The sequence below is a fragment of the Ascoidea rubescens genome, assembly GCF_001661345.1.
Source record: "Ascoidea rubescens DSM 1968 unplaced genomic scaffold ASCRUscaffold_11, whole genome shotgun sequence".
Taxonomy (NCBI): Eukaryota; Fungi; Ascomycota; class Saccharomycetes; order Ascoideales; family Ascoideaceae; genus Ascoidea; species Ascoidea rubescens.
In genome coordinates this window covers 230,869-243,827 of record NW_017962923.1, presented here as the reverse complement: position 1 = coordinate 243,827, position 12,959 = coordinate 230,869, and the positions used below count along the sequence as shown (strand labels likewise).

Genomic DNA, 12,959 nt, shown 5'->3' with positions numbered 1-12,959 from the left:
TTTTTATTTACTTATATATAAATTCTTCTTATTAATTGTTGTAGAGGTATTTTCAGCTTTCTTTCTGTAGCCATACTTCATGTATAAAACTTGTTTTATTCCTCTTGTTTTCTAACTTCTTTGAAACTTCAATTGTGTTTGATCTGTTAAAATTTCACGAAGCCGGAGTTGGGATCCACAATCCGTGGTGATAAAACACATCAAAACTGGCCTCAAAAGAGAAAATCACTAAATATAGCTACAGTTTTGACTGCAGGGCTATTCACAGAAAAGTCTGCTCCAAAACTGTGCAAAATGGACTATACTTAACCATTCCTAAAATCCTGACTGGATGCAGTGAAGCCTTTCTCTGTGAGCTCTTTGTGTTGATTCGAAAAGTAGCGCTCATGTGACCGGTGAACAAAAACACTGAAAACGGTAGGAATGCTTGAGAATGGAAACTTGGATAACAGAACTATGCAAAGCGAATAATAATGAATAGGCTATTTAAAAAAATAAATGTTTAGTGCTCTTAGAGACCGGAAGCAACCTCTCCGAACATAATCTATAGTACAAACGTTTAAATTCTGGTTGAGATGATGGTCTTTATAAACTGACATCTTTTTACTGATCAGTTTTAAATTTCAAGCACTATTCCCTTGATTAAAAAAACTTGTATTTGTTTGCTTTATCGAGTCTTTGTTATTTTGCTGATTATATTCAGTCTCTGCTTGTTCGTGCGCTTCGTCTGTATCCATATCTGGTTTGGAAAATTTTATGGTTTTGCCAGCAGTCTCAGCTGCTATATTATCTTTATCTATACTACTACTGGTGTTGTGTTGATTCAGCTCATTATCCGAAGTGTAGATTGGAGGCAACTCATTTTGACTGATGGTATTCAACGTAATGTTGTCAAGAATGGTCGATGAACTTGCCCAAAAGGGAGGAGGAAAGTTGGGTATTTCAATGATATTTTCATTTAAAGTTTTTTGAATTTTGTTTGAGTCATTGCCATTTTTTGAACCATTAGTTGAATTGTTGAAAATATTTGTAATATTTGACGATATTCTAGATAGACTATTGAGGGATGAGTTATTTGATGAATTGTTGTAATTGTTAAATGAATTATTATTCAGATCGTCATTTGAAATTTCAATCAAATTTTCATTTGAGGTATCATTCAAAGACGAAAAAGAAGAATTTCTTGAAATTATGTTAATGCTGTTAGAAAAATTGCTTGACTGTAATAATAAATCGTTTGAAGAAGTTGAATAAAGAGGAGGTGGAGGTTGATTGCCATAGATATCCTTTGTAAACCCCCATTTTTTCACATTAGCTTCAATATAAACAAAACCACATTGACCAAAATTTAAATGAATTGAACAATTGATAGACGAACCAATTATTGGATATAATAAGAATTTTTTAATGTTTTTTACATGGCCACCGATTTTTGATTCACTTAATTTCTTGCCATTTCTTGTAAAGAAAATAGCACCCGATTTAGTTTTATAACCTATTCCAATAACATCACCTTTTAGAATTTTCGGAAAAATATTTGATTCATTAACTTTTTTTGAGGAATGTTTAGGTTTCGATGAAGATGTAGAGGAAGATGGTGGAAAAGTGCGATTAGAAGAGAAGGGAAAATAAAGAGGAGCCAGAGCAGAAACAGGGGTAGGAAGAGGGGGAGGAGGAGGAGGAGGCAAATAAGAGGAGGAGGAAGAAGAAGAAACCGATTGTGGTGGTGGAATCGGAAAAGAGTTATTAAATCTTCTCGACCCATTAGAATCATAGGCAATAGACCAGGGATGTCTTCCAGGTAATCTGAAAAATGGATAAGGCATAGTCGATAAACCAATGGAAAAGAAGGGGCTTTGCGATTGATTTTCCAGTTGGTTTTGAGAGATTGAATCGTAGTCTACATCAAAGATTTTTGATTCAAAATAATAAACATCATTTGAAGTTGGGATTGGTAAGTTTGTTGATATTGATATTGGCCCATAATTTGCATTCAAGAATTTATTAATGGAGTTGTTTTTAAAATTAATTTCAAATTTCTCATTTATATTAACAATATTTTTAGGTAAATTTGAATTTGGTAAAAAATCATAAGCCATTATACCCTTTTCTTGAATTAATATGCATTGAGATAAAGATAAAGAATTGTTAGGCTTAAAATTTGGAGGATTTAATTTGAAAAATAATTTAGCTTGTTTAAATAAAATTTGGTCATTTGGAGATAAATCATTAAAATGTTCAATTTCGTATTGCTCATCATCAAACGACCCAGGACTGACATTAGTTAATTTGATTGAAGAGAAATTTTTGTTTAAAAAAAAATATTTGATTAAAGATAGAACCAAAATGATTAAAACAAAAAAAAGTAAAGAGGCAAAAAAAGATATTAATAGGATTATGTTGGGAGTCAATAATGGAGCCGAAGAAGATGGTTGCATTTTGGTGGAATAAAGTGAATGAAACTGTGATAAAGATAAAGGTGAAGACAAAGGCGAGGACAAATGTGGGGGTGATAGAATTGTGGTTGGATATTTATTGGATTCCGCTGGTTTGGCTCTTTTAGCAGGTTCAGCAGATTCAACTGGTTCAGACGATTCAGAGGAGTGTTTGGAAATCAAATTGTTTTTATTGTCATCAGAAAGTAATTTCTTGTATTGGTATTTATCAGCAGTTGTGTCAGTAGGGCGGTTGATAACCTGCACATAGTCGGAAATATCAAGATTATGAAGATCATTAAGACTATAAGCATTATGATCGTGGAGATTAGCAGACAAACTGGGACTGTTTGATCTATCGTTATCATGGTTTGGCAACTTTGAAAAGTGAAGATAAACAGGCTGAGGAATACACCATGATAGAGTAACTAAAGAGGATAGGAAAAGAAGGAAAACAGCACAGTAAGACTTAATCATCAAAGGCGACGACTTGACGTGGTTCTTGGGAATAAAAAAATTATAATTTGCAATTCCTGAGGAACATAAAATAGAGAAATATACAACAAAGAAGAAGAAAAAGTATAATATAACTATAAATCTAAGAATATTGAAGATAGTGGGAAGAAAGAAAAAAGATAGTGGCCTAGCAGCAATTGTGATAGAGTCTCTGGGTGTCTATCGCGCACGCACTTTGTGAAGCACACGCACTTTGAAACGCCATTAGCAGGTGATATAATAAGCATGTCACGCGATACATTACGTGCTAACACTGCAAATGCTAGGGAATTAGTATGACACACTAGACCCCTATTTCAGGCCCCAGCGACATCCAGCATCTGCTTCTACTTCTCGCAAACCACGGAGAGCAAGCACGCGTAAACCACGTGAGTTGGCTATGGCTTAGATGTCTTGGACATTTTCGTTGGATATCAGCAAAGCCACTACTACGCTACGTGACCAGAGCGTGGTGTGTGCATACTGTGCTGGATCACAGTGCTGTTCAGTGGGTGCGATGCGTAGCAGAAGAACAGAAAAAAAATCAACAATGTAAAGGGTGTAAGAGACTGCTGCTGGAGTCAATTCACCACAGCTGTATCTGATAGACAGAGCTTGTCAACATTCGCAACTGCTGTTTTTTCAGTATAAATACTCTGCTTCTTTCCATCTTCACCCATAAATGTTCTTTTCTCTCTTTTTCTCTTATTGTCAATTCTTAGATAATTGATTTGCTTTTCAAAATTCATTTTTTCCACTTCAGAGAATTTATCAGTAATTACGGTTACAGTTATAAACATAATTGTAATTATAATTCAATCCATAACCTTAACCATAACTCTCTTGGACACAACACCAAGAAAAATAACTTTAGCTACTTTCAGCAGAAAAACCCTTATATCCTTTTTGTTCATTTTCTTTTACTTTTAATTTTATCATCTCTCATAATGTTTTCGTATTTGAAGCACCATTTCAAAGATTACTCAATTGAAACCCCCTCACAAGCTCCAATTGCTCCTGGTCAGCCCCCAAATCAAAGGAATATTTATCAACTACGTAAAAATTTTGGTGTTAATTTAGGCTCCATCTTTATTTTGGAATCCTTTATGTATGGCGATTTTTTCATTAATAATACAAAAGCAGAGCTAGATTGCATAACTGAACATGTATCCCAAAATGGGTTGGATGCTACAAGACAATTGCTAGAGAATCATTGGAAGAGTTTTATGACCGATGAAGACTGGCAATATTTGAAACAAATTGGTGTAACTAGTGTTAGAATTCCAATTGGTTACTGGGAAATTAATTCTGGCTTTATTAATGAGGACACCCCCTTTGAAGATATATCTGCCGTGTATCAAAATGCTTGGGACATCTACAAGAAATTTTATATTGAGAAAGCTTCTACTTATAATATATCCGTTTTAGTTGATTTGCATGCTTTGCCTGGTGGTGCAAACACTGGTGATCACAGTGGTCAAATTTTATCTGAGCCTGAATTTTGGAGCTCTACTAGCTATAGAATTAAAGCTTTAAAATGTCTTAAGTTTATAGCTAGCGATATTTTGCGTTATGATAATATAGCTGGTTTACAAATTGTTAATGAAAGTGTATTTAGTAGTGATGGAGAAAGTCAAGATAAATATTATAGACAAGCAATCCATGATATTAGAAAGAAAAATCCAGATGTTCCAATAATTATTAGCGATGGCTGGTCTCCAAATCAATGGGTTAAATGGGTCAATAACTTGGAGCTGGAAGTTGGTGGCTATTTGGGTTTGGTTATTGATTCCCACGTTTATAGATGCTTTTCCGAAGATGATAAAAGCAAAAACCCTGACCAAATTATTAGTGAATTGGATGAAACTGTTTTTAATCCTAAAACCTTGGAAGGTCAAGCGGATATCTTAGTTGGAGAGTATTCTTGTGTGTTGGACTCTTCATCCTGGGAAAAATTTAATGGAAATAGAGATGAAAAAGTCAAAGAGTATGGTCAAGCGTTATCATTTTTATTTAATCAAAGGACATCTGGCTTTTATTTTTGGACTTATAAGTTTCAATACGGAGATGGTGGGGAATGGGGATTTCCCAAGATGGTCAAAGATGGAGCAATCCCACAAAGACAATCCTACACTCAAAGAATTCCTGATGAAAATGAATTTAATACTATTCTAAACAGTAGTTTTAATGATCATTCGAATTATTGGAATAGTCAAAATCCAAATGAGGCATGGGAACATGACAGATACAAAGAAGGATTCATAACAGGTTGGAACGATTCCGTTGAGTTTAGCAAGTTTGATGGGTCCAAAATTGGTCGAATCAATGCTATTAAAACAGCCAGAAAAAATGAGCATATTTACGCTAGAGGCTCAAGCGATAAAATTTGGGAGTGGGATTCTGGATACACTGCAGGAATTGAAGAATTTCAAAAGGCTGCATTTTAGAAATATATAGAAACATTATATTGTCAGCATAGTTTATATTTAAATTTTCAATTGTCCTAGTCAGTTCAATCTGTAAGATCAACAAAATCAGCAAAATCAACGCACACATCTGTAGTGCATGTTTAGATCCGGTGCTGAGCGGCGCAGAAGAAGGGTACCGGCTGGATTCTAAGCGGATTCTAGGCGGATTCTAAGCGGATTCTAGGCAGATGTATTTGTTTGATTCATGGCTTCAGCTGTTTTCCATCTGTTTTTGTTGGAGAAACAAAAACCTGGGGTAAAGATTGATGAGACTTGGATACAAATAGCGAGCTGCAAAAATAGAAGAGAGAGGATTTGCTTGAGTTTGTTTTGCTTGGTATTTCATGGTTATTATTCAACTTCCAGTCTGAAAGCTGTTTTTAATCTCTATTTACTCCATACAATTTAGAACTGCTACTTTTTAAAATGACTGGATTGAACAATAAGGAGAATGAAAATGAAAATGAGAACAATGCTTATAAGGATGATAAAAATACTTTGTCTTTAACTAGTGTAACTAGTGAAAGACTACAAAAACCTGGTAACTCTGTATTTATAAGTTCATTTGAAAACTCACAAAACCAATCAAAATATACAACTAATCCTCAACAAGAAAACTCATCTAAAAGATTACTAATTAATTCTAGTGATAATTCGCCTGTTTCCAATTCAGAAAATAAATCGAGTGATGTATTTTCAAGGATGGAAAATGTTAATTTTAATAACAACAATAACAATAATAACAATAACAATAACAATAACAATAATAATAATAATAATAATAATAATAATAGATTCATTCAAAAAAAGAAAAAGAAAAAGAGAAAAGTTCAAATAGCTTGCGTTTATTGTAGAAGATCTCATATGATATGTGATGAAAATAGACCATGTGCTAGATGTATTAAAAGAAACATTGGGCATTTATGTCATGACGAACCAATAAATTCCAGGCAAAGAAAATTTATTAATCAACAACAACAACAACAACAACAACAACAACAACAGCAGCAGCAGCAGCAGCAGCAGCAGCAGCAGCAGCCAAACCAACGAATGGAGGTTTTGAATTCAATACCAATGAATTTAAATTCTCAGTCACAGTCTGTTTCGATCGGATCTATTTTTAACCAAGATAGTGATATATCGAGTATTCAAATGCATTATTCAAGCTCAGCTCCCAACTCTTTTAAATTATGTTCAATAATACCAAATGAAAATGATAATGGTGGTGACGATAATGGCGGGAATTACAATGATGGCTATAATAAAAACGAGGATATTACTGCTAATAACAACAATAGCAATGGTGATAATGACAATGACAAAGATGGTGGTAATAATGACAAAAATAATAACAATAACAGTGATAATAATAATAATAATAATAATAATAATAATAATAATAATGGTAATGACAATGGTAATAAACAAAATTCTGTTATTCCAGTTTTAGTTCAAATAGCAAATTCCACAGCGACAATTAGTGCACCACCTTCTATTGAGTTAAGTAGTGAACAAATTTCACCTGGGAAAGAAAGAATGAATTTTATCATGAATAATGGGAATTTAAATTTGAATAATGGATTATCAAGATTACAACAAAGTACATCAATTTCTTTGTCACAAAATAATAATCATAATCATAATCATAATCATAATCATAATCATAATCATAATCATAATCACAATCATAATAACAATTATAATAGTAATAATAGTGGTGGTGATGACGACAGTGGTAGTGGTGGTGGTGATGATGATGGTGATGATGATGATGATGATGATGGATCTCTTTCTCGTCGATCAGAATCATCAAATTTTGTGTTTAAGAATCCCAATTCAAATTCGAATGGGAAAGATAATGAAAAAATTGATGTTAGTGAGAATGGGATAATAAATCGCAATCAGAATTTAATTTTATCAGTGAATTCAAATGCCAATCGATATAATCAAGGTGATGTGAAAGGTATTGAATTTAGTGGCATGAATATGAACATGAGTCTAAAGAATATTAACTCTAATTCGAATAATAATAATAATAATAATAATAATAATAATAATAATAATAATAGAGCAATTTCAAGATCTCAGAAAAGCTTATTGGATTTAAATGAACCCTTTTTTTATTCAGAACACGCTAATTCCGAGTTTTCATCTATTAATGAGTTTTTTAAAATGATTGATGATCCTGAAATCGTTAATGACGTTAATGAAAATTTAAATAATAACCATCCAATTGGTGGGTATAGTGATTTGGTTGGAGAACAAAATGGTGGAGCTATGGGAACTTTGGTAAATGAAAACCGGTTATATGAACCAAATAATTTTGGATTTTTGGGCCAAAGAAATGACAATAACAATAACAACCGCAATAATAACAGTAAAAACAATTTGCAGCTTGCACCATTTGATAATCAAGGATATAACGAGAGTAATGAAAAGGATGATACATTTGCTCAGCCATTAAAGAGCTATATTAAGATGGATAGGAAGAACGAAGACAACACAGAGGGAAGTAGTAATAAATTATCGCCGGTTCAAATCTCAGAGTCTGCCAAAGCCAAATTTTTCCTAACAGCAGCGGACCCATCTATCGAAGTATCACCAGAAGAACGATTAAAACAGGTGATAAATGCCAAACTAGAAGCCGGATTGCTCCAGCCCTACAACTACGCGAGAGGCTACTCCAGATTACAGGGGTATATGGACAACTACATGAACCAGTCCTCCAGGCAGCGGATCTTGAAGCCGTTGTCGATTTTTCGACCGGCGTTTCGGGCGATTGCAAGGACGCTCAAGGACGTTGATTTGGTTTTGGTGGAGGAGGCGTTTGAGAGAATGTTGCTAGATTACGACCGGGTGTTCACGTCGATGGCCATTCCAGCGTGTCTTTGGAGAAGAACCGGGGAAATTTACAGGGGAAACAAGGAGTTTGCGAGCTTGGTGGAGGTGAGCAGCGAGGACTTGAAGAACGGCAAGCTCGCCATCTACGAGTTGATGAGCGAGGAAAGCGCCGTCAACTTCTGGGAGAAGTACGGCGCCATTGCGTTCGACAAGGGCCAGAAGGCCGTATTGACCAGCTGCAACCTCCGCACAAAAGACGGCCGCAGACGGAAGCCGTGCTGCTTCAGCTTCACCATCAGGAGAGACCGCTACAACATCCCCAGCTGCATCGTCGGCAACTTCATTCCCATCGCGCACTAAACCCAGTTGAGCAGCGCGGTCATCTGCCTTTTGCAGCGCTGCTTCTGCGCGTACCCACACGCGCCCAGACAGCTGCTGTGGATATGTCTCATATTGTGCATCGAACAAGGTTGAGGCCGCGCTGGTGGTGTTTTCGCGCAAGAGCATCGGACGATGAGCGTCGCTCCTGCTTTCGGCTCGCGGGGTGTGCGCTTCGCCGCTCCCTCGCGAACCACCTCTGCTGTGCACCTCTTCCCTCTTGTTGGCCACACCTGAACCGATGCTGTTTCCCCTGCTGAAATCTAAGATTATCGCAGACAATCTGATAATTTGCTGTTCCCTACCAGCTCTCCCCTGTAGTTTTGTTGACTGCTCCTCTGTCCTCCTTTTTCTTTATTTAAACCTCCGCTCGTCACAAAACCACTTTGCAAGTTTTTTTCTTTTTTTTCATTTCTCTTATCTTTTACGAATTGCACAAAATAATCACACTGCCCATATAGTATATTCTAATATATATTCCAATATATATCCTGTAATATATTCTATAATATATCTCAGTGCATCTTTTTACTTTCTTTCTTTCTTTCTTTCTTTTTTATATTATTTCATTTTATTTTATTTATTTTATTTTATTTCGTGTATTTCATGTATCTCATGTATCTCATGTCAAGTACTTATTTTAATCTTTAAAATCAGCATAATCTTTTATTCATGTCTCAAAATCCTTATACTTCTGTCAACCACACCCTAAACACTCCCCCACCTATTCAAGTTTACTCTCATCCTCAAATACAACCCCAAACAGAACCTCAAATATATGCTCAACAACAAGTGCCCCAGCCTGTAAATCACCAAGAACAGCTTGCTCATTTTCAGAATTCCCAAAATCCCAAAAATCCCAAAAATACATCTTCATCTAATCAGCCTCTCCAAATAAACCCTCTTTCTCAATATTCACCAACTCCACAACCACCAAATGATCAATCATACCCTCACTCTTACAAAAATCAACATTTATCCTCTTTTAAAAGAACAAGAGTATCCGGTGACAAACTTAAACGCTTACTAGAAGAATTTAAAAAAAATCCAACCCCAAATGCTTTTAGAAGAAAACATCTATCCCAAACCTTGAATATGCCTGAACAAACCGTTAGGATTTGGTTCCAAAATAGAAGAGCAAAACAAAGAAAACAAGAAAGACTCGATCAATCTTCTACTCCAATGTCTGATGATGCGATGCGTTGTTTAATGATATCCTTTGAAAACTTGCCCTTAAAATTTTCAAACAATTATCTACTAATCGACTGTGCTTCCTTAACCGTTGGCTCTTGGGAAAGAATTAAACAAGGAAAAATAAATGGCACCTCAAATTTACGCTTGGTTTATCACAAACCTGATTTCACTTTAGCTCCAAAATCTTTATTCAATTTAATGCAAGATTCAGTGGATTTTTTGGTTTTTTATTCTTCAATAACAAATGAATTAAATTACTTTTTTGCCTCAAACATAGATTCTAAAAGAGTCATCTTTAGAATTTTTTTCTCTCTAGATATCGTCATTTCAACCAACTTTCAACCTCATCTTTTTCCACCAGGCCAAATCATTCCAAACTCTCTAAGCATCCTAAAACTATTCTTATCTGCTCCTCCAAATTTCGCAGTTTTCTTCCCTAATGATAAAAAGGGCTGTCTGTCAAATATTTGGTCAATTTGTGATGATTTTTCCGATTCGAAGCAAGTTGCTTCAGCTTATTTAAACAAAAATCTTCAAAATTCTCAAAATTCTCAAAACCCAAAAAGTACCCCTCATGTCCTAAAAGGTGCAACCGATTCTTTACAATTTTTGCAAAATATTATTCATTACCATTTATTAAATACTCCAGATTTAAATCCTTCTTCTCCTAATACAAACATCAACAACTCATCAAATTCTCCTTCTTCATCTTCTTCATCTTTTTCCTCTTCTTCTTCTTCTTCACTTCCTTCATTTCATTCCACTCAAAATTTTAAAATCCAACCTTCTTTCCAAAAACCTTTTGCTCCAATTCAAAATCCAAATTTAACATCACTACCACTACCACTACCACCACCATCATCAACTTTTCAATCACACACACTTCCCATCTTGAAGCCACAACCACAACCACACCAAAATCAATATCAAAACCATAACTCTCACAAACAAAATCCGCTATATTCAACAACTCAAAATCCCTCCTCAATTCCAACATCCTTTGGTTGCATAAATACTTCACAATCACTGTTAAATACTCAAAATTTAAACACCCAAAATACTTCCGTTTTAATAAACTCGTCTCCCAATCTTTTAAATCGCCAGACTAACCCAAATTCATTTTTGAATTCTTCTGCAATTAACACTATCACCAATAATAATAATAATAATAATAATAATAATAATAATAATAATAATAATAATAATAATAATAATCTCAATAACAGCCAAATTAATTTCACCCCAAATCTTTCTTTAAATGATTCTCTGGTCAAATTGCCTCATTTATCTGATATCTCCCAATATTTGCTAATTTCAAATCCGTCAAACACATCAAATTTTGGTTTGACAACTCACTCAACTGCTCCAACAAGTACATCTTCGAATTTAAACACTACAAATTTAAATAATATTAATATTGATGCTAATAACATTATTCCTAATATTCATGGCAATTTCTTAAATCAAAAACATTCAATCCCTAGCCCAATTCCTTTTTCTCAAAATAATTCTCAACTTTTAACAATACAGTCATATAATAGCAATAATAATAATTTCATAAGCCCTTTAGGTTCCTTTAATCCAAATAATTATCAATTTAAGAAAACTGCCAATCCGAATTATACCCAACTTAATCATCAAGTAAACACACATTATATGAATATCTACAACAACATTGATCTTAGTAAAGATAAATTTCAAGAAAATCCAGGTTATTCGAATCCTACAACTAACAGCAGCAGTATATCTTTTTTCTCACTGAATCAGCCTTTAACCTCAGCTACTTCAAATGTCTCAACTACCTCAACTGCTCCACTCTCCTTTGATAGTCAGATTGATTATATTCTGCCTAGCTATCAATCGACATCAACAAATTTATCCTTCGCTGAACCAAATACAAATGAAAACATGAGAAAATTGAGTTCTTCCACCAACTGGAATTCCAAGTCGCCTTCTATCAGTTCAGATTTTATTGCTAAAAATCGTTATTTTCAATCACATTTAAACCCACAATATGCTCCAATCTCATCCAATATTCGAAATAGCGTTGAGCCTAGAGGGAATTTAGAAAACACGAATAAATTTTCAATCAGCAGCAATTTAAATCGCATTGGACCTGTTAATGGCAACCCTTTTATCAATAACATTAATGCTAATACCACAGTTAATAATAACGAATGCACAAGTATTAGTATTAATAATATCAAAGATGATAACAATGCTACTAATAATCATAATATTATTACCAATAGCAATAGTAACAACCCAACAAATAGTAACAATCCAACAAATAGTAATAATGACAAAAATTCAGGAACTGGTCAATTAGCTGCACAATCAACAGTATGATAATAATTTGAAATTCAACAAATTATTTTTGTCAATATTCATTTTTATAAATAATATTCCAAATTTTAATTCATGATGGTACCTTTAGGTTTTGTTTTTTTTAAGGGGAGGGAAATATTTCCAATTACCCATTTATTTTATGTTTAATCACTGATAATTGATCAGAAAATTATTATTATTATTATTATTATTATTATTATTATTATTATTATTATTATTATTATTATTATTATTATTATTATTATTATTATTATTAAATTAAAATTAAATTCAAAACAAAAAAGAAAAACCTTGTGATTACTTTAAAAATAACCCCTTTGTACACATTTGATATTTGTTTGTTAGTGCTTTATAGTTTATCACTAATTTATTATCAAAGTGAGCATTAATTATTTTTAATTGCTAAATATATCAATTACATAAAGAATAATAGAATAATTAATTATTATTATAAATAGGCACGGTTGAAAATTATGCTCGCACTTCATTTTATAATTTCTGTTCCATTTAAATTATATCAAAATAAAATTTTCCTTCTGGGTTTTAGCTCGTATTAAATTTCCATAAAATATAAGTTCCATAAAATATAAATTTCATAAAATAAAATTGCTTAAGCTATAAATGTTTTGTACCAAATTTTATGCAATTTTAGTTCTGTTTTTGTTTCGAGACTGGTTGAATCCGACTGTGAGAGGTTTTTGGAATACCCATAGTTTTGGAAGCTACTACAAGATGACGGAAGTTTGCGTCAGAGCACATGCGCAATGCGCGTGCATGATGATCGACTGTAAGCACTAAA

General features: G+C 33.7%; 4 protein-coding genes across 4 annotated transcripts; 3 read left to right on the top strand and 1 right to left on the bottom strand.

The window, feature by feature from the left end:
* Window positions 1–623: 623 nt before the first annotated feature.
* On the bottom strand, window positions 624–2,912 carry ASCRUDRAFT_9271 (SPRY-domain-containing protein; the record flags this gene model as incomplete). Its single annotated transcript, XM_020195107.1, has 1 exon — window positions 624–2,912. The coding sequence occupies one exon, from the start codon at window positions 2,910–2,912 to the stop codon at window positions 624–626; it is 2,289 nt and encodes a 762-aa protein (XP_020045910.1).
* Window positions 2,913–3,415: 503 nt separating this feature from the next.
* ASCRUDRAFT_76966 (glycoside hydrolase family 5 protein) lies at window positions 3,416–5,478 on the top strand. The gene has a single exon (XM_020193679.1). It carries the CDS (start codon window positions 3,878–3,880, stop codon window positions 5,375–5,377), a length of 1,500 nt encoding a protein of 499 aa, XP_020045909.1. The 5' UTR covers window positions 3,416–3,877; the 3' UTR covers window positions 5,378–5,478.
* A 730-nt stretch (window positions 5,479–6,208) lies between these two features.
* ASCRUDRAFT_28630 (Zn(II)2Cys6 transcription factor domain-containing protein) lies at window positions 6,209–8,590 on the top strand (the record flags this gene model as incomplete). The annotated part of the gene is made up of 2 exons (XM_020190060.1): window positions 6,209–6,495; window positions 7,468–8,590. Coding segments are annotated over 2 exons (1,410 nt in total), but the record flags the coding sequence as incomplete, so codon positions are not given.
* A 476-nt stretch (window positions 8,591–9,066) lies between these two features.
* On the top strand, window positions 9,067–12,322 carry PHO2 (Pho2p). The gene has a single exon (XM_020194948.1). The coding sequence runs from the start codon at window positions 9,290–9,292 to the stop codon at window positions 12,158–12,160; it is 2,871 nt and encodes a 956-aa protein (XP_020045907.1). The 5' UTR covers window positions 9,067–9,289; the 3' UTR covers window positions 12,161–12,322.
* Window positions 12,323–12,959: the final 637 nt, after the last annotated feature.

What these genes read in the sequence shown, in the direction of transcription:
- ASCRUDRAFT_76966 (XM_020193679.1), top strand. Translation starts at nt 3,878, where the DNA reads ATGTTTTCGTATTTGAAGCACCATTTCAAAGATTACTCAATTGAAACC.
- PHO2 (XM_020194948.1), top strand. Translation starts at nt 9,290, where the DNA reads ATGTCTCAAAATCCTTATACTTCTGTCAACCACACCCTAAACACTCCC.